A 22,669-nucleotide genomic window follows, 5' to 3' on the forward strand; every position below is an offset into this window, starting at 1 on the left:
GCTCAAACTAAGCGCGAGGTACCGTGACCGGTTGCGCGAAGTGCTGTGCAACGCGATGGGGCTGCTGCTCCGTTCAGCTATAAAGCTGCGGCCTGAAATTACACACAGAGATTCAGCGCTTACGTGACAAGTACAGAATCCTGAGTGACGCAAAATAAGTTTGAGCAGAATCCGAAATTCCTCGCTAGCCCGTGATATACGCCATCGGTATAAGCACAGAATTTTCTGCTATCCTTAGCGCCAATATCTCGCTTGCGGTAAGCAGAGCCTTGACTGGTTCCCGTCCGAATAACCTTCGTTCGACTGACAGGCGTACACGTCACGAGACAACGGAGAGAACGGGAACCAGTTTAAATAAGCCGAATGTTATATATTGCTACTAGAGCCACGCTCGTGATCTTCAAAACATCAATAAACGGCTTGTCATCAAGTCTACGACAAAGAGCGACGCGTGAGTATTTGCACGTCGAGCCTTGCCTCGAGGCATATATGCGTCAATACGTGTGAAGCTCAATTCTCGAATACAACCATACACGTTTCAATGGGGGTTGGGCTGGTACCCTAGCAAGACAGTTGAAATGTCGCATTTGCCACTGGAACCAGTGAATAGATCTATAAATGGCGATTGGAGAGGTTATTGACAGCGTAGCCTACTTTTCAGCCGTTTATAATGTTTTAGCATTATCCGATGCGAACGTTGTGGGCGGAGCTTGAACATGCAAATATATTCCGAAGTGGTACATGTAAAGTAGGTTTATCAACATGTACTGTACATGTGTGTGCAGTACAGTGTACAATGTACACATGTACATGTACATGTTCAGTACATGTACATGTGCGCTGCATATGCGCATACCGCTTGCGCCCGGCCTCCTAGATAGATCCTGCAGCTTATTTTCAGTCACGCATGCACGTGTTCTTTCCAAGTAATCGTCAGTTGCCCTCCTGAGTGATCCGCGGCTGGCCAAAATGTCTCAGAGAAGTAATATTTCCCCTAAAAATAAAAACGGAACGAGCTAAATATTCAGAAGAGTGGCACGGTTTCAACCTCCGAACTCAACGTTTTGGTGAAAGCAGAACCACAAATTTCACAGCCTTGCCCCAACTGAAAAGACAGCGAAAGCAGCGCAGTGATGTGACACATCCACATTGTCATATGCCCGACGTCAGACCCACTACCAGTTCTACAGGCGTTACCAGAGCAGCTGAAGACTTTGGGGGACACCCGGCAGCTGCTGGTACCGGTAAGACCTAAAATTTGTTTTAATTAAAATCAAGTTAGACTAATCAACAATGCACAAGCTTCATACATTATCAGTCGCACTCGCAGTCTCATCAACCGTACACAGGCTTCATACGTATTGATGCTCCTCAACCATACACAGGCTTCATACGTATTGATGCCCATCAACCATACACAGGCTTCATACGTATTGATGCCCATCAACCATACACAGGCTTCATACGTATTGATGCCCATCAACCATACACAGGCTTCATACGTATTGATGCCCATCAACCATACACAGGCTTCATACGTATTGATGCCCATCAACCATACTCAGGCTTCATACGTATAGATGCCCATCAACCATACACAGGCTTCATACGTATTGATGCCCATCAACCATACACAGGCTTCATACGTATTGATGCCCATCAACCGTACACAGGCTTCATACGTATTGATGCCCATCAACCATACACAGGCTTCATACGTATTGATGCCCATCAACCATACACAGGCTTCATACGTATTGATGCCCATCAACAATACACAGGCTTGGCACATAGATTTTTTTACGTAACAAAGGTGAAGTAAAATCAAGGTTCATTTTATTTTACTAATTGGCTTGTGTTTGCCCGTTTGGTTTAAATTTTCCTGCAGATGTGTTTAAGGATTTCCCCAAATGTTTACACATCATGGGCCTGAAGTGGATTTTGGTTGACTTTGATAATCAGGCCACAATCACTGCTGCTTCTCATGGCCAAGGCACATGTACAAGCATGAATGCTGTTTACAACTTTTCTTGTTAGCAATTTAACGTGGATAGTTGCAAACTGTGTCGATGAACACTTTTTGTTCAATTCTTAGATCACAGTTACACAGCTGCCTCAGCCGAGGACATGGTATGTGAATACCCTGTTGAAATAGTTTATAGTTAGTTTCTCACACATGTTTGAGATCTATAATGGTGCATTGATTTCCTTTGTTACCATCCCTAGTATTGTTGAAATACTGTGGTTATCACTGTTCTGCAACATGGGTTAATGTTCGAAGGGCAGAGACTACAGGCATCAATACATGTACCTAACTTTTGCATGAAACATAACTCTAACCTGTTAAATAAAAGTAAACAGAAATTCTGGACTTGCTCTTTATTTCTGCCTGCAAAGTTTGATCAGTTGACTAAAATAAAAAAAAGAGAATTGTTCTGCTTTCTTGTGGAAGCCTGCAAGTTTATTTACAGCTTAGCCTCCTTCAACAGCATAGTACTGTTATTACCATAAGGTCAAATAGGAAGTGACTACGTGTGAACCATGTATTGTCTCTCTCTTGTAATGCATAGTTATGACTATTTTGTCTCCAGTGCCCTTTGCTTGCAGACTTTTATAAAGTCCAAGATGACCTTCCGGATGTGCTTATTCCTGTGTTGGAGGAACTTGGATGCCTTTCCAAAGCTCCATTGTTTCAGCACCAGCAACCATACCAACGAGTATCGAAGCAAATAGTGTCACCTCTGATGAAGCTAGCAATGAATTTTGTGGCGTTGCTTTTTGGCCTAACCTGCCACAGAAGAAACACAGAGGAGTCTACTCAGTGGACATAGACCGTAAAAGTTGTTCCATCGGGGATTGTCGAAAACAAACAAAAACATATGGCAGATGAGTCCAGGCATATTTGCAGCGTTTTGTGAGCATGGTACGTGTTCTTACCTAATCTCCTGGTATCCTTACTTCATAAAAAATGATCCATTGCTGGTGATTGTATAGACTTTTAATTTTTAACTGATGCTTCATGTATTCTGCTAAAGGACTGAAGTGCTAGGCTGCCAGCAAGTTTCCTATTCAGTGCCTGCAGCTGTATCTAAACAAATGCAAGATGTGTCAAATGGGATCATAGTATGTAGACCTGATGTTGTCATTAATGACCTTGGAGACAGTGCCACCATTACTTTCTGTTCTTGAAACAATTTTTAGTAAACATTTTTTAATTGCTCTTGCATGTTTCCTTTATCATATTTAATATCAGAGAAAAACATTGCGTCAGTGAATTGGACATTTTTCTTAAGTGTACTGTTGGATAAATTTGGAAAACATTCAGGATTTTTCATCATTGGGATGACCCATAATGCCCTGATAACCCCACCCACAAGAAAAAAGTGTTCATGCACTTGTGAGTTATGGTGTGCTGTTACTGTTGTGGGTATTGAATTAGGTTGAAGTAGAGATGCATTGTTTTAAAGGTCACTTGACTTTTGATGAATCAGACTTTTCAATAAGTACAACAATTAGTGTTCAGTATCATGTGCTCTTCACCTAACTGGTGTGTTTTTCCTTTTTGTGTTTTGCTGTGTTTTTTTCATTATTTAAAAATGTTACCATTTCAGGCATTTGCTACAGTTTTGAGATCATGGAGCGGTTTGAATCTCCAAATGTTCCATTCACTCTGTTACTTACCCGTTTTGCAACTAGTGAGTCCACACTTTTTTAAAAGTTTAACCACAGTTAGGGAACATGGGTGACAAAAAATTTCGCTACAGTGTCGCTGTAATGAATTATCTTAGATAGGTGTTTGTGTATCTTTGCACTCTTCTCAATGTGTGATATGTCATTTATTCAAACTTTTATTTATTTACAACAGTTGCAGGTATGCAAATAGGATTGACGCTTAGTGCTCTGCCAATAAATAGGAATTATCAAACTTGACAGAATGTATTTAAGCAACATCAACAAAGAATGGAATACATATTTGTCTACAGACTGTTTTAAATTTGAGGCTTTTTCTTTCGACTTACATCATATTATTGGTCAGGAATATGACCTGACATGGAATATAAAAATACTTTTTAGCTTAAAAGCAAAGATGCATTGGAATAACCCTCAAAATACCTTTTAGCAACACAGTAATGCACTTTGTAGGTCCGTCCTGGTCTTAGAGAAATTGATTGCAGCTGCCCAAAGAGAAATTCCTTGCAGGTTTTTTTCCCATGACTATTGTAGGTGTTTAGACCACCTATGTCAAAGGATGGAAGTGGTTGGGGGGGGTTATTTCAATAAGAAAGTCGTGTTAGAGACTTATAGATTGTGCAGTGCTAATATGAATTTAATGGATTCTTCATCCAGTAAGTTTCAGAGTTTTCCAACAGCTGTTCTTATTGTAGAATATTCTTAAAATTTATAAGGACTTTTTTTTGGCTGGGTCTGAGCTTACGTGCGATACTTCCAGTTCTGTGCTGAATTTTGCTGAATGTCACTCTGTAATAGTTAATCAGAGGTGTTAACGCACAAACTTTTGCACTCTTTTTATTTTGTTTCTATATTTTTCAGCTCCTGCAGTCGTTATGTATGACAACGCTTGCCACTTGCACTCATATTGTCTTAACCGAGAACCTCGCCATTTTCGAAACACAAAGTTCCTCATCGACAGTTTGCACTGGCCTTATCATACAGGTAATTGTTGTGCTTGTCCGTAGTACAGATTACCTCGAGAAGTTTAATTTGTTAAAGTTTAGCTGTATTTGTTTTTGATTTTGTCAAATGTTCCTTGAAAATACCACTTCAACAGAACTATGAAGTGCTGTGATAATTGTGATGGTTTTATTTAGTTGTCTTGCCCGACATCAAATGTAACTTTTACTCATCTGACATTTGTCTTTCTTTCTCTTTGTGCATTTTCAGCATGTTCAAGTGGATATAGACTTGATGCTTACCCACAATATAAGATGCTGAACAGTCAAGTTGCAGAGCAAATGAATGCAAGTCTCCAGCGTATCAAGGTGCAGATTTCATACATGAAACAGGACAACTTTCTTTGGCATTGTCGAGTATTCATGTGGTGGAGAAACTCAAAAAAACTGAGTCCAAAGTAAAAGAAGTTTACCTTCTGTATCAAAGTCTAGTCCACCTGAAATTTGTCAATGTTGTTAATGATGGAGGGTTAAGAAAATCTGGCAAATTTAAATTGCATGCATTAGCAACAATTTCTACAGACACGATTTGTAAAGCTAAACCAGCAGACAAATGCAAACCTAATTTTTGGATTCCAAAAACAAAGCTCACTATGGAGATGTTGCCATATGAATATTGCCCAATTTTCCTCTCCATGGTTGTACTCTTCTCTCTCATCACTTTAAGAAGAACCCAAAAGTATGTGCCATGCTGCTGTAAATTGATTGCTTGAAATGGCTGTGGAATGAATTTCTTTTCAACTTGATGTTGATTCATCTTTTCACTACTCTTTGGTATATCCAAAATGCATGTACAGCATATTTGAAATTCTCTTTAAGTTATGTAATATGGCAAGTGCACATTTGAGACAAGTGAGCATTGTTGCTGAGATGTTAATCTAAAATAACGCATTTAGATGACTTGCTTAAATTTGGAATCTCACATTTTCTCCGTCAAACATTTCATACAAAGCAGTTCCATGACGTCCAGATTTGAAACGTTTTGATCCTGATATACATTAAATAATATACCCAAAGACTAAAAAAATGCGAAATGATATTAGCCACTTCTATTTTACTATGAGGACTGGAAAAATTTATGGGGTTGTGGTGGGATAATTGCATTCCGAAATGATATTTGAGTTTGAAGTCAAAACTAGATGAAAATTGTATGTTTACAACATCGTTCCTCGGCAATTCGTCTTAAAAGCCTCATCCGGTGATGTCACCGAGGAAGTCACTATGCCATTCCCTGATCCCTAAAATTTATCCGCCGTCCAAGGACGACCACATGACAGGTTCACAGTCATTAGCTTCATCGGGGAAAATGCTTTTTGAAATGTTTCCATTGTCGGGAGTTTAATGCAGTGCATCTTTTGATGAATTGGTCAAAGAAGGCGGACATCAAGTCTGCAAAACATTTTACTGCACTACTTAACGACCTCAAAATCAAAAATCCTATTCACGTTTGGTATTAAGAAACTGAAAGATTATGAACCAATGTGGATATGTGTCAAAACCCTATTATTGTTATTGTTGTTGTTCAGTAAATATGTATACCATTGAGGTCATATTCATTTTCCACATGTACCTATTTTGCCACATACTCAAACAATGCTAGCTATTTCCGTTCTTGTATGACTTTGTCAAGGAGAATAGTTTGAGAAGGAAATGGAGGAACAATGTTGTGTGGGCAGACCTCAGCTATGGCTTCTGTCAGTACATGTACAACTTCACCACATGTAGGAATTTATCCAAATTGTTTGGGAACTTTCTTGTGCTTATAAATCAAACCACTGCCAGCTAGTTTGCAAACCCATTTTACGTTTGCTGCTTTCGTGTTTAAATGACAGGATATACATGCTGTTCTCAGAATAATAAACACATTGTGCTTCTTAATATCCATTGTGTTATTTGTTTTCTTTCAACTGTTGCGAGTAGTCCCTTATCAACTTATGCCGGGCCAGAGATTAGGACGGTTCATATTTTTATAACTCAGTGTGTATCACAAGTTGTACATGTATATTTTAATTTGTAAAAATGTTTTTTTCGGTCTTAAGACCACAAGGTTAATCACAATCACGGTGCATTGAACAACATGAAGGTATGACCTAAAAAGTGAGCTCTTTTTAGTGGGCAGTACGCTTGGGATTTCCCCATTGTCACTTAGTTCAGTTTAATGTTTCTTGGGAACTCTGCATGTGAGCAGAGCGTGGTTTGGGGCAGGCACTCTGCTTGTATTTAGCCTGTAGTCATGACAAGCGTAAAGAGCGATTCAAAAATCAATGATTTCTTACATTGATAACGCAAACATAAAACAAAAATCCCCTTCCCGATTTCGATAAAAATCGACCAAATTAATTAACTGATTTAAAAAATGACAAAATGGTCACAGTAAACTGCAGCTTATGATTCTGAAAAATCAGAGCTCTATTCATAGATGCAGTGGTCGCAATCAAGCATGTGACTGCAGCCCGTAGAGTCGGCCTGGGTATTGACTTTGTGGTTTCAAAATGGTCAGGGGCACAGGCTCTCAAGCTGGTCCCAGAGAGGGCGGTATTGATGAGGGCGCTCTTTCCGGCAAGCGGAGTCTCTGTTGCCTGCACTGTTGCAATTCTAGGAAATTATCGTCGACACGTTGGCGCTTAAAAATTACTTCTACAAATGTTTCAAAAAGAGGGGTTCGTATTTATCGAGATACTATTGAGTTGTGTAAGTATTTAGCCCAGGATTATCTGTGTGGATTCAGGGGCAACCATCGGGAGGAAAAGCAGAAAAAAATGTGATTGAAAATTAGTCAAGAGAGCCTGAAAAAATGAGGATTGTCGTTTGAGAAATGGCTGCGGAGACACTTTGGGAACATTCACATTGGGGGGCCGAGGTCAATTTTGATAGATAATTTAAAAATTCACTCGTCAACCTAATAAAAATGGAAAACCAAATGCAACCTGAAGGATCAGACAAGGCTTTTTTTAGATGCCTCAGGGAGTTCGGTTGCCTTTTACATGGGGCTCTAAAATTTAATGGTTTTGCATTTTTGTAATGGAGCCTGAATTAGTTCAGTGCATCCCTTCATGCAACTTTGCTTCCCTGGTTCACAAACGAGCAGTAAACGAATGTGCTGCAATCTCATCGCTGCCAAACAAATTGATAATCCGGACCAAAGTGGCTCTTTCCAACCGATGATGGGGTGTTTCCGCTCCTACGCATTATAAACGGTTTAATTTAATCAACAGAATGCATGAGGAGCTGCTTAGCCTGTACCCCTTCGGACCATCGCGCACAGTTCTTTCAAAACTTGAATTTCGAACATCCGTAGCCCAAACCAATATCATACATCAAGATTAATACACGGTCCACGGGTTTCAGGTAATTTTGCGTCGACTCATTTTTAATCGCGTAATAGTGTAACGCAAAGAGTGTGGGTGAAATTTGTAAATGCAAGCATTTGGCAAAACGCACAACGAAGAAACTTTTGACAAACGTTCAGGGTTAAATAGGGAAAATTATAACAAAAATTATGTTTTCTTCGATATTTGTCCAAATATTTGAATTACTTTGTTCATTTCTACATGGCCAAAAAAATTCGGTTACATTTTTTCCCCATGGTTCAAGATTTGAAGCATACCGTTTTTTTTCTTATGCCGTTAAGCCTGCAACTGTTCCAAGTCTGCAGTTTGTCGGTTGATTCCTGAAAATCCGTAAATGCATACAATTTAATCTGCAAATGTAATAAAAATTAACAGACTTGAAAATCCCCCAATTAGGTTAGGAAAAATCTCTCAAAATTTTCACTTATCGATCTTATTAACGGTTTGCCATTTCGATGATCTCAACACATATCTTATGGCACTTCAAGATCTCTGCAGTCATTTTTTATTTATTGTAATTTCAAATAAAGGTTTACAATATCGAAGTGTACAAATTACGATTTACACCCAATTAAACAAGGAAATCGTTACCATGCGAGAGCTAGACCTAAACAGAGTGCACCAATGAATGTTTATTTGAAATCAGACAAAACCAAGCCCTGCCAATTGAGCTCGACGCTAGAATTCGCATATCAATGACATTGAAATATTTCTACAATTGAAACGAGACTTGATGTACAACGGCGATAACGTTAACTTGAATGTGTCCGTCAGAACCGCTGTGAAGCTGTTTTGGAAGTCATTTACAACAAATTAAATTCATGAAGTACTCGTGATATAGACGGCCTATAGTTGTTTCCTGACCAATGCAAACAATAAAATTTCCTAATTTGGAGGAATAAAATCAGATAAAAAGATAATTTTTATTGCTCAAATCAGAATTCGGTCAAGAAGCAAAAAGGATCTGAAAATCATCATTAAATGGGAGCCTTGTGGAATAGACGTCGATCGGGTATCCAGGGATAGGGACACTGGAAACTGGATAAATATAAGGGGTAGTGAATTATGCGGAAAAGCCTCGACTTTCTGACAACAAACACGATGAGCAATCTTGAAATACAAAATTACTATCAACATTATGATGCGGTGATTGGGATGTTTCTGTGTCAAATTAATATTAGCGACATTGTCGCCAACGATGAAATAAAAGTATTTAGACCAAAACCGTAAGACGGAGCTCTGAAAGTGCCATTGGTTGTCTTCATCCCGCAGTCTCAAGGTGTTTTTACCCAACTTCGATGATGTTGTCATTCCGTGAAACTATCTCTATATGTCGTCATCAAACTTTTAGGGTTTTGCAGTTGAGGACCTCTTTACAATTAAGTCAGATGGAAATTTTGTAGCTCCGTACGAAAGCCACAGAGTGCCATCTTAATAAAATATTCAAATTGCTAAGTATCATTTTTAAAAGTTTGTTATCATTAACTACATTTTCACATGTGCGTTGGTTCGAGAGATTCTCCAGTTTGTTCCTGTAAGATCTCTAAGCAGACACGTTTATTCCATTTCCCATTGAGAAATGAATCGAAAGCTCTAAGTGTATGTGACAGTTAAAATTGAAAATGTTTGCCTGAGCAACATACTTCTTTTTAAAAATGTAACAAATGGTTCATACCCTGACATAGAAACAAGGCTTGTATAAATAAAAACGAACTGGAGAAAGCGTGTCCCGAACAAACATAATTTAAACAAATAATATAATTTACTTTTAGAAAGTTTCACAAAAGCAAAAAGGCTTTCTTATATTTGGGTCTTATTAGAAAAACAAATACCTGTGTCATGATTTTACTGCTTCGCGTTTGTCAAGATTCCCAGGGGTAATACTTAACTTCTTGTAGGCCTACCTACTCTATTCCAGGTTAGAATGCGTTCTGTATCTTGTCGACCCTAGAATAGGTTTCTCTGGTAAGAGTTGAAGAGAGTTGGGAGTTTCGGAGGAGTCACTTGATCATCCACCATGGGCACCTTCTGGACGACAATAAGTTTCCTTTAAAATGTTATAACAGCCATTAGAAATTGAAAAAAAAGAGAAAGGAATTACGGACGTCATTTGTGCACAAACCGTATGGGACTGGTCTGAATAGTTCTGTCTTCTAAATAAACGACTTGCATTTTTTCCTCCTAACAAGTCAATGTTGGGAACAAAAACTGGTTAAAAATTTGGCTACAACAATTCCGAAGCTGAAATAATTTCAATCAATTTTTTTTCCATAAGAGTCTCGTAGGCTTATAACTGTGCACCGAGCATCAAGTGTTGCCTGTACATTTATATTGAACTCTCTTCCGGCTCCGTAGCCTACCGATTGGACCGCAACGACCTGTTTGTTGTTGTTGTTTTTTTTTTAAAGAGCGACGATATTCGTCGTTCTACAATGATTTCCGAATATGTCCAGACAGACGCATCACACCACTAGTATGGCTGATCCGGCATCTGGGTTTATCATCGTTGTAGATAACGGTGTGTGCACGATTCAAAAGTTTCAACACTTGGTGGTGGGGCTGTAAAAGTTCAAGTATGAAATGTGTATGTACAACACAAAATGTATCCCGTAATTCTCACCGGATCTAAACCGATCATCACTAGGACAGTGTCATATAACTTGTATTAACGGGCCTGTGCATGGTACGTGATGTGCATGCAGAGTTACACTAGCAATTGAAGGGATTTGGGGTTAGAGATATCACGTAAGCGGTTAATGCTCGTTGTACAGTTCAATGACTAAAGAACACTGTTTATACAAGGTTCTGATTGGAAAGCGAAATTAATTTTATTCATGATAACATGTTCCTGTTACAAGGACCTCTCTCACGAATGCACACACTTTTATGCAACTGTATTCGCAAATTTTTGTACTTGTTTTATGTATCCAACCTAGCACATCTACTTCTCTCTCTCACCCATGATGCGTAAGCCTACAATCATGTTTGTAAAGCTGGCAATGTTTCCCTTTTCTCTTGAACATTATCTTGTTACATACCCGCTATTATACAATAAATAATACGTCAATACAAGTTAATTATTAAGTAACGTTGGAAGCCGACACTGTAAAAATAACCTTTTAAGTGGTTTACTGTTGATTATTGGCATTTCAAAGGTAAAATTAACAAAAGAGAATTGACACGTGTATCCAACCAACGATATGCCTTGTTCTTATCAAAAGAAAATTATAAGAGCTGCCAGCATTATGTATCACCCTTTAATCAAAGCACTGGTTACTGTCATTTCCAGCTGCACTGTTTACCCTTCCTGAAATTAAGTACTGTTCTATTTTTATGACGAAATCTCACAGGTTCACTATTCCATTCTGATGTTGGGACATTTGCATGAACAATTTACTGAAGGCAATTCGTGACTGTTCATGTTGGCCTAATTCTATGAAATAATCATTGGCTGCTGTACATTACTTGTTGAAAATACATCAACAAAACAGTGATGAGGAAAATTCGCAATACGTGTTTGCATGCAAAGGGTTATTAAGCGAACACCCATCCCCAGAATTCCTGAAAACTTTACTTAAACTTTGCTTTCCCTTCGATTTAATTTTTTCCAATAAGTTTCATGGGAGGCTGCAAATGCATTTACACATTCTTCAAACCACTGTATCTAATGTTACAATTACATAACGAACATAACATTATATAGTGTGGCATTATCAATTAAGGGACGGACTGGGTGCCGACATCATGAGAAAGATGGAGGATCCTTCTCCGCATAACCTTTCCATATGGTCCGGGTGTCATCTGATGAAGTCCACCCTAATAACAGCAACAAACCAAACCAGAAAACCTAATTTGGGGAAAACAAACACCACATGTATAAAACCGCCACTTCCCCAATAACATGATACAGGCCAAAAACGGGTCTTCCTTAGTTATTTCGAGGACTGCTTAATAGTCGGAGCATTTGTCTCATCAATTTTACCGGAGCAAAACCAAGGTTTTTGATAATAACATATTCTCATTTTCAAGAATGATTGAATTTTGTATACCCCTGCAGTATCCAGGTCTCCCTTCCTGTGGACATACAACTGGATAACAGACATCAAAGTTTCACTCAGAAGCGTGTCATTTCCTTTAATGCCAAAAAATGCCATCCCGTGCTGTTTGTCACGTAAATCCTACTTATTTCTTCATCCATCTTCACCACTATACAAACTAAGTACTCACATTTAGAAAGGCCTCCATGTATGCAAGAACATGCAAACCGCAATCATGCAGGTTTTCCAGCATGCTGCGGCACCTGATGAAAAAAAGAAGAGAATTTTTAGCTAACACAACATGTGATATTTGTTGAGGTTGTGGGTCAAGGACGTCTATAAACAAGGAACAAAGTGAAATCAACAATATCCAAAAAATCACAATCTGCTACTGATCAGCAGGATTATGCAGAAGTTTAATGGAACTTCGCACTTTGATTAACCAAGTGTAGTTGAAGTGTTTAATTGTAATGCGCCCCTAACTTATCACATAAATGAAATCATGCCGACTGTTAAGATAATGCTGTTCACAGACAAACCAAGTACAACAGATGACTCCAAAACAGAAACATTTAAGATTCCCAATGAACACTACTTAATTTCTTAAACCAAAACCATGAATACCTTGTCAATAATAAGGGCCGATCGGATACCTATAGCTCAGCAAGCATGCTTGGATCAACCACATTCATTATTCACCCTACACTGACCGCAACACTACGTTCAATGTTTCTTTCAAAATCTAATATATGGAGCAGTTTAGTTATGAAAGGAACTATAAAAAAATAAAACAATGGGCAGTGTATTTTGTAACAACCGTGTGCTTATATTTTTAGAAATGTGGATGTAACTGCAACAGATAAATCTTACCTCACAGACCTCCAACTCCAAGCTGTAATTAAATGACTTTCAAGCACACCGAGCAATCTGATTCATGTATCTGGAGAAGTGATGAATCAAAGAATTATATACATGAAAAACCTACAAGATAATTGGATTCTGGAAAAAAAAAAGATCCAACAGCACAAATGGAGTAATTTCCCTAACGGAGTGCAGACAGTCTTGTCTAACAATTCATATGACAACTTAATCAAATCAGATCTTCAGACAGAGGTACATTATGTTATTTTGTCTGGGCAAAAGTAAACGGAGAATTGAGTTGATTCTCAAAGCCAATCAAAATCTGGAAAACTTTTATGACATATAAAGTATGACTGTGTGGTGAACATAAGTCGAATTTTGTGTAAAGTTCATGTGAGCATGATATACAATGCTGGTGTGTAGTCCCAACAGCTGAAGTTGTACTGGCTTGAAAGTAGTGGTTATAAAAATTTTTTTGGGTTTATTTAAGTGTGAAATTACGGTTCAATATGCACCGACAAATCACAAACATTTGTCATACATGCATTTTCAGGATAAATGAGAAACAGTTAAGTTAATTAGAACTAACTAAAAAAAATTAATACTTTCAAATTAAGACAGCAAGTGCCATATGCCTTTGTGGGACAATGCAACTGTGATACATAATACTCAGATAAGATACGGTTGTCATGTTTCTAAACAGTTTAATAAAGGCTTTCATTAAGTTCCACTCTCATACATTACCTAGTGGTGGTCTGATGGATCTCTTGATACACTTGCTGACCCAGATGCCCCTGCAGAGAGTCAAGGATCAGCATCCTGCATTGGAAAACCAGCAAAGACATTACACAGTTCTCATCAAACACTTTGGTAGTAGGAAACTTGTCTATATCGATTAACTGCTTTTCAGGATACATGAAGAATTATTTGTAATTTCTGACAAAACATTTAAACATATAATAATAAATGAGAGTAACCCAAGTGGATTGCTTATTGCTCTCACGTTTTCCTCTGGTCTCAAATAAAGTGGCATATTCAACTGTCAAAAGACTGTATTAACAAGAAAAAACTTGCATCTTAACTTTCAGTAAGTTGCATTCGATCAACTGATAATTACTGGAAAATAACTTGTGCATACTGGTTCTCATGCTGAAACAATTTCTTTTCACTGGAAAAATAGCAGGTGGTAGCAGAAAGTGCATAATTTGACCGAAGCATTCCAGCTCTAGGCCAAAAATAAAATGCTTATGATTATGGTTTCCCAGCCCACCCTACTTTTTAAATACCTGTGAAAAGGGCAGTCATTCATCATGTGATAGTCATTTTTATTTGAATAATGGTCTTCTGCAGATATTTCATGATGTAAGTTTAATGAAGCATATTCCTAGATATGAAAAAAATGCTAATTGTCATTTCAATGTTAGTAAACATCCAATGAAGAAACAGAACTCTCCATCTGCAGTATCACCATATGCAATCATTATTTTTAATGCACGAATACAAAATTTTGTTGTCTTAATCTTATTTATCTTATTAACCCAAATATTGTATTCATGAACTCTAAGTACAAATCGCATCAGAAAGAACACAATAATTTGCTGATTTCTCAAATTAACCAGTGTCGGGAAAATATTGCCTCTCTTGTAAAGGGCCTTAAATTCAATTATAAAACCATGTGAGCCATTTTACATTCAAGAGGTACAGGCACAATTGCAGATTACAGGCTCAGAAGACTTTTTTTTGGGGGGGGGGAATTTTACCGTTTGTTGGTAAAAAACCTAAGTGAAAATGTTGCGATACCTGGCTACATGGTATTTAGGTTTAATGGTTTCTGGCTAGCACACGCCAAACAGAGCTATTAGCAATTGGGAAAACCCGACAACATATAGCTGGATAGCTCTGTTGGTAGAATAATACTGGATAGTATTTCAGAGGTTGTAGGCTTAAATCCCATTTATAATTCCCCCAAACTTAATCAAGATGCTTTTTTGGTGTACATGTGATTGACATTGATTCCCCCAACAGCGCCTTGGGAAACCTATAGTTATATTATTACACATATATTACTCAAAGAATTGTTGCATGATGATAAATTGTAACCATATATCCTATCACATGGCAATCAGTTACTCATGTGTTGCACAACCTGCTTTATAAGAGTTTTCTCACAAGACAAATGTAATAAAAAACATCAGTGTATTCATGCTTATTTCAATGACCAATTCAATCAGTAAATTCACCTGAATATGCTCCAATTCTGGCTGTGGCTGCCGCCTCTGTCCGTAATGTGTGACTGATGATGTCCTTTGGATTACAGCCTGAGATAACCATTGACCCGTCCGTTGTCATGTGCATGAAAGCACATGATGACGGTATATTATCATTGAATTCACTCAAATACTGCGGAGAGAACAGATTGCATTACGATGTTGCACTAAAAGGGTACAAATTGAAAGGAGGTGATAATTAATTAGTATCAAGAAGTGAAAGTAAGTTATTAACACACCATGAAGTTAGTTTTGATAGCCTTTCAGGTGTGATTTTGCACACTTGTGGATGGAAGGTTAGCAGTAGTTTTTCTTGTTTTCAGAGCTATTTCTTTTTCCCATCTTTTTTTTAAGGGGGAAAATTATTTTACATTTTACTTTTTGTTTAGTATGGATAGTAAACAAATGTGCTTTCACTTCAGGAATTAGAGCTGCTGTAAATGATGACTAGTTATACCAGGTAACCAAGCAATCAACAAACACAAACACAATTCTGGCGATAGGAATATTCTAATATTTACCATGATAGTTTGATCCAAATAAGTTACTAGGACGCTGTATTGCAGCCTCTTTGAATCTTCCAATCACAAATGGGTCCTCCGCAAAAGTTCCCATTGAAAGCTGGACCTTAAATGTAAAACATCAAACATGAGAAAAAAGAATATTCTGATAAACTCACTGCAACTTGATGCATTTTGTTACAATTAGGAACGGCGGAAAAATACATACCACCCCTTTCCACACCTCCCTGGTTTAGCCTCATTGTGACAAATGAAGACACTGATGCTCCCATTGTAGATACCCATTTTGAAGCCTGCAAGAAATTGATATACCACTCTATGTTAAAATCTAAAAATCATATTACATGATTCCACAAAAGCTATTCCTAACCAAAACCGTGCTAATTAATATCACAACTGATGATTTGCAGGTGGTCTTACGCGAGCAGTATAACCATGTTCAAATTTTACTCTTAAAAACCACATCTCACTAATCGGTTGGAAGGTATTTGTCCTTTAACAAGTGTTATAACAGAACTCCCACAAATTAGTTGCATAAGTGGAATTTAATGTTTAGAAATTCACATTTCTGTATTTTCAGTCGTGGATTTTAATGTGTGCTGAGTTTGGGGATGGAGTTGATGTCTCGGGATTGTGTTGGGACAGGATCTCATGTAAAGGGCAGAATTCTCAACAAGTAGTTGAGGTTTTTTCCTTATATTCATTAAAAAGAAAGATGCGGAGAAGTTTGTGATGACATTTATCAGTAACATGAAAGTGTGTCACTTTGTATATGTTGAATAAGGTTTGAAAACAATATGAAGTTCTGAAAAAAAAAACAAATTATGTATATTATCACGAAGAAATTCTACGAACGTGTAATGAAACCACTGACATCTAAGGAGAGGCTGTGGTTTTAAACACATGCAGTCCTTGAAAAGGAAACTAAAGGAAAAGCTGATGTAACTAAATTTATTTTTGGGAAGACACCAAGGACGTGGAAGCAAATAAAAAGAAGGAGTAGGTGATGGGGAGGGGTGGATACAAACTTAGATCACAGATTGAACATTTCAGATTTAGTCTTCAGGTTTCAAGCTTTGCAGTGGCTGTAAACTTCTATGTAGATAGCCAACACGTGTGTGGGTGTGAATCAATCAATGTAACTCAAGTGATTTTATCTTAAAAAGGAGAAAATAACAATATAAATTGGGATCTACATGAATGAGTTTTGAATTGAAATACGCACACTCCTAATTTAGGAAGCATAAGTGATTAAAGCCATGATGTTAGCATATGATCGTGGAGAAATTTTCTTTATGTGATGCTGATCTTTTCAAATCATTCCAATAGTGTCAAAGCCATGTAATCATTAGGTTGGAAGAAATTGATACTTCAACCCTATTTTGTCAACAGATTTATGCGACACTTATAAGGGACTTTTCTGAGTGCATGTACATGTACAATAAGTCCGACCATGGTAGAACACATATTTATTAAAAGGAGATTATTTAATGTGTACGATGTGATAATGGGACCAGGTACAGCAGATGGCTGGCATCTGCTGAATTATCTGTAGCAGGAAAAGCCATCTTTTTATTAACCAAAAATAAACAACACCTGAGTGGTAACAGGATCTTATCAGCGACTGTTTATTACTGTTTAGTAACAAACCACAGCATTCAACAATTATTATCGCTTGACTAGACACAATAGAATGTATGCGTGTGTGGTTTTCTCAAGACAAGTGGACTGTCAGAAAGAAAATCTCAGTAGGCCTTTATTAGCTCAGAAACTGAATTACACACCTTCAATCGCTACAGTTGGTCACGGCGCAGGAATGTTCAAGCAGATTGACACATGAGTTTGTGAAGTTGCCCTGGACACAGTTACCAACAATTTAATACATGTCTGTGCTTGAAAGGGTCACCATCTCTGCTGATTAGAGACACAATGAAATCATGTTATCTGACTCAGAGATAGAGAGGACAGTACTCGCCAGGTTTCAGCCTCTTTGTATGGAGGGTCATCAAACAGTGGGCAAATTATCTGGGGTAAAAGGGGGGTGTACAGTTTCATGGGCTTATTAATCTGTCCCCAAGAGGAGGGTAACTCACAATAAAAAGGGACTGGATAGAGTGAAAAAGGGGCTTACTGTTTATGCCTGCCTGCTGGCACGAAAGAATGTGTCTTAATACTCCATGTAGCTCGTACTTTACAGCATCTTTTCTTGTCATTCATTCAAAACGTTTTGGTCTTCCATGATCAGACATTCAGACCCACTCAGTAGGTCAATAAAGATATCATGTTTTTTTTCTGTAGTCTCTGCAATACATTTGGGCTGAAGGATTTTCTGACAAGTAAGTACTGTATGTATGTGTCATCAGAATATGACAATAAACATCCACTGAAAATATTCTATGTGTTAAAAGCTATTTGTGTTGTTCCCGGATGCACAGCACTAATAGCAATCACCTGAACATTGGATTAAGACAGCACAGTTTAATGAAACTACAGTCAATCTAGCTTTTCTATAATCCATTTTGTTCGAGTTTGTTTCCCTGGGTACCATCCAGAAATGTTAATGAGACTTCCCCAAAATTGGCTCGAGACTTCTGATGTGAAACTAGGCTTAACAATTTCAAGACAAATTCATTTTATATTCTTTGAATTCAGAACAGTAATTTCGTGGACTATTGATACATTAATTAAAGTCTACTTTAATCAATCATGATGAGTTAAAAGGATCTTCGGCCACTTATGACCATTTCAAAAATAAACCTGCATTGATCCATTGACTAAAGGAATGTTCTCAGCAGCGTAATGGCTTGCATCTTAATATAATATCTTCTTGTTAAGGACTCAGCTGACATATCAAAAAACTATGATGAACTGCAACCTTAAATTTATTTTAGAGAGTACTCGGTCGAGTACTTTTATCCTAAAAAGTTAATTTTAATCAAACAGTGATGGTCTGAAGTCATTATGTTGCTTTGTAATCTTACTTTATGCATGTACCTTAAAATGCCGATGTACTTTAGCTTTGTTCACTCCTAACTAGTTAAATATTTGGTAGGGAAGTTGGTTCTCAAAAAGTACTCGACTACATCACTGCCACAGAGCAAAGCAGGACAAAGCACCAAGACCAGGGTCTTAGGAATGACAAGGTCACACCTATCACTCAGAACTTACAAAACCCATTCGAGGACTGTGAGTGAGTCATGATCAATAACTGAAACTTACATGCTTAAAAGAGTAACTTTTGGGCAATCAATAACTAAAGCTCTGTAGACAACAACAACAACAACAGTGTTCCTTCATATCCCTTCTCAAACTATTCTCCTTGAAATAAGGAAAGGAGTGAACATAATTGTAATTCTGTCTATCCACTGGTGTTGTTCCCCTGTACATTCATGCAAGTATCATTACCTTTAAATTTAATGTTGCACTCCCTGAATCTCCTATAATAAGGGGTGTTATCAATCAACTCTTGCGTACTTGGATTAATATTTGCAGATTGCATTTGTCTTCTGATGACCTAACTTAGCAGCTTGTACCAAAGTAAATGTGCATTGTATATGGGTGAATGTCATATTCATTATTGTAATTTATTAAATAACGTTATTCAATCTTATCACTTTCATTTCTGGTATGGTCCTTTTATGTTTTCATTGCTGAACTATATGTCTGTGCTATATTCTTTGAAACATTTGTAACAATGATATGTCCTTCTAATGTGTAGATGTTACAACTGCTGATCAATATGTCTAAATTATTATTTTTTTTAATTAGAAAGGAAGGCCTTTATGGTTCACATTAAATTGGTTTTCCCTTACCTGTCATTTGCTAGTGGCTTTATTACTTTGTACAGTCCTTGTGTAAAGTTGTATTTGCCACATACAAGTTGATAAGCGTGGCCCGACAAGGAGTGGGTCCACGATGTATTGTTAGGAAAAGACAGGCTATTATCATTTGACTGAGTTGAAGACACAAGTCAGTTCTTAATTTACCGTTTTATTGTGCAAGTTGTTTCAGTTTAATCTGACCATGATTTGAATGTTCTTATTGTTTGTTTCTTGTTTGTGTGTCCTCAGTCCCCCTAGTACATGTACATGTTTGTTTACCCAGATGTTCAGGTGTCTGTTTATTTGTGTTGTATTTGATGTTTGTTAATATGTTTGTCTGCGGTTTATTGTTTGTCTTTTTTTCATTAGTCACTTCACCTGTGTTCCCCTGGGTAATGATTCCCCTCCACACCTACAACATCTTATTTCCTGGTTTACCGTCATTCTCCCTTAGAGTTTTTGTGTAGTCTTGTTTTTCTTGTCAACTGATTTATTTATGTGTATTCTCCATTAATTTACACATGTACATACATATCTGTTATTTACTATCTAGTATTTTTGTTTATAATGTTCTTTATTTGAGTTCATTCATTTCCATTCCTGTAACTGGTGGTATTTCTGCTGTTTGATGTGGCTAATAAATAACCAAATAAAAAAACAAATAAACAAATAAATAGGCAGAGGGAAGACTAGCGGAAAGACGAGTGGACTGACTGACCATGAAACATTTTGGGGGTGATTATAAATTTATATAGAGCGGGATGCAGGCTGGGTGGTATAGCTTCCTTAAAGTTGTGGTCAGGCTTGTGGTTGTAAAATTACAGCCTTGGAGTCTTGCGGAGTTGGACAGTGCTTGGAAATGGACCACAACCAGGGACTCCATTGAGATCTTCATTACAAGACATTAAACATATGTAGGATCAAGGAGTGAGTGACCAATTACTAATATGACTAATTCTGGGCTTACACTTGTTTTTAGTTGTGTTAATATCACGTATTTCTGAATTACATCAACATATTAACATCTCTATTCCTTCAGAAGGGCAGCTGATAATAAATAATGCTTGAATAACTTGTTGACGCTTTTTGATGCTATTGACGCCAGCATGACCGAGGCAGGTAGAGCGATTTAATGTCAACAACCTTTACACGCGCAAGTAGTGTCAAAAAAGCGAAGGTTCAGTAGCCAAGGGAACGTTTCAAAAGGCGACGGAGGCTGGGGTTAAAATGAATAAATCCCTGTTAGCAATAGGTATTACTTACAACGAGTTGTCTCCCGTGGTTTAGGCTTTGCATCATCACAACGACGTAGCTCGGGCTCCGAGTCAGATTGATCAGCTTCTTCTTTTTTTGATGAATTGGAAAGCGATCCATTCATGTCATCCATGACATCGACACGAGAAATAAAGCAGGGCCACAAAAAAGGTGTTACGTCTAGAGTAGGGCCTAATTGGATACATTACTCCAACTGATTCGTTCCCACAGACTGAATTAAGCTCAAGAACAAAAACAAAAAAAACCTAGTGCAGCACCAACGCGAAGAACATTTGCAAGACCTTTGTGAATGATAGGAGCAGAGGGACTACTTCTGACAATACCAGCGCCTGAATCAAGAACTGCATGTCTGAAGTGACAGCAAAAACGAACTGCAAGCTTTGGATGAGTGGACACCATGTGGTTCTTCAATGAATGTGTGATGATAAAACGTCACAAACTTTGGATCGATGTCATTGGACGCGTCGTTCAGATACGAATAAATATGCATGCCCTTCGAAACACGGCAACTAGCGGGGCTATCACAATTACTGCTGAATGGAGTCTAACTGGATAAGAGCCATGCGCACTAAAAGGTACAACCACGAGAATTGAGCATCAGACGTGTGATCGCATATATATCTCCTTGCCTCACCGGAATTGTCCGGGCTACACATTTTCGTGTGGCAACTAATGTAACACACATCACAATTAAAAAGTGACGAACCGACATGGATAAAAAATTCGACAGTGATAATTTACATGGGTATATTGGATTTCAAAATATTCATTGGACCTACTGATTCTGGGATATTTTAAGGTATAAAGTTTCAAAGGTAAAGTTTCCTTAATTGATTAAATGTAATTTTTGTGCACCACAAATTGGCATATTTCTACATCATTATTGTGTAATTATCAGAGAAAGTGCATCTATTTATTGTTTACTGCCCAAGTTGAGGGATTTAAACAAGTACACTTTCTGAATTATTTTTGTAGTTTTGTACTCACAGCCAGCCACACTTTGTCAATTAGCAAAAGAAAACCAAAACGAAAAGTGGGTCGATAGAAATCGAGTTTGCGGGAAGGGCCGTACCGTCGCGGAGGGCAGATCCCCCATCCCTTCTCCTCAGTTTGCGTAATACGTGAGGAGTTATTTTAGCAGTAAGTTCTTGCCGAATTCAAACAGCAAACCACCGTCGTTTAAAAGGCGCGTCGTGGTGAAGGTCTGTTGGGGGTGTGATGAAAGGGAGGCAATTCAAGTCTTAGAATCCCAACATGTTTTATACCAAACCCCAAATTTCGATTGTTCCTTCCTCGTTTCATCACCCAACACTATCACTCAACGTACAATACAGGTAAGCCCATGCATGGGAACACATTGTCAGTACTCCTGTTCGTCGTTGATACCGATTGTCCATACCGCATTTGTATATAAGTCTATGTTCTGGGATTGTCTTTGACTTATAGAGGGAGGTGAAAACATTGCACCCGATGGCGCGCTTTGTGTGGTAAGTCCAGTGCCAAGTGAAGTCAAAATGTTTCCTCATACAAGTCATGCGTTACCCATACTCAAAGAATGGGTTATATACCCCTGCAGTAATCCTTTGCAGCAAAAGTGGCAGTGTGCTGAACCATGGAGCTACGGAACATGATAGCTCCATGGTTGGACTCCTTTTAAACTCAGTCGACTTAGCTTATTCCGTGTTATCCCTCTCCTTGTTTTACTCAAAAAAAAACCCCGCCTTTTAGATCACCGATACGCTAAAGATCACAGACATAATATCTGTGAACAAGTCGCAGGTAGGTCGGTGGTTTAGAACTACGCCCTCCAGCCGACCGAACTTGGTTGCCGATCGTACGTCATTAT

General features: G+C 38.0%; 1 protein-coding gene and 1 long non-coding RNA gene across 4 annotated transcripts; one reads left to right on the forward strand and one right to left on the reverse strand.

The window, feature by feature from the left end:
* The first annotated feature begins 885 nt into the window (after positions 1–885).
* LOC110990561 (uncharacterized) lies at positions 886–6,569 on the forward strand. 3 transcript variants are annotated; one of them, XM_087138500.1, is made up of 6 exons: positions 886–1,244; positions 2,096–2,130; positions 2,592–2,923; positions 3,612–3,695; positions 4,552–4,674; positions 4,903–6,569. In XM_087138500.1, exons 1-3 carry the CDS (start codon positions 1,157–1,159, stop codon positions 2,829–2,831), a joined length of 363 nt encoding a protein of 120 aa, XP_086994626.1. In that variant the 5' UTR covers positions 886–1,156; the 3' UTR covers positions 2,832–2,923; positions 3,612–3,695; positions 4,552–4,674; positions 4,903–6,569. The 3 variants fall into 3 exon arrangements, 2 of the variants coding, with proteins under 2 accessions (XP_086994626.1, XP_086994627.1); XM_087138501.1 differs by lacking the exon at positions 3,612–3,695; XR_015425748.1 differs by lacking the exon at positions 2,096–2,130 and having other exon boundaries at positions 887–1,244.
* A 6,284-nt stretch (positions 6,570–12,853) lies between these two features.
* LOC147798907 (uncharacterized) lies at positions 12,854–21,378 on the reverse strand. The gene is made up of 6 exons (XR_015425732.1): positions 20,812–21,378; positions 15,936–16,020; positions 15,728–15,833; positions 15,180–15,339; positions 13,684–13,758; positions 12,854–13,018 (listed from the first exon to the last, which is right to left on the reverse strand). It is a non-coding gene; the product is annotated as an uncharacterized LOC147798907 (long non-coding RNA).
* Positions 21,379–22,669: the final 1,291 nt, after the last annotated feature.

The sequence above is a fragment of the Acanthaster planci genome, linkage group LG06, assembly GCF_054643075.1.
Source record: "Acanthaster planci isolate LZ-2023a linkage group LG06, COTS_SCS, whole genome shotgun sequence".
Taxonomy (NCBI): domain Eukaryota; kingdom Metazoa; phylum Echinodermata; class Asteroidea; order Valvatida; family Acanthasteridae; genus Acanthaster; species Acanthaster planci.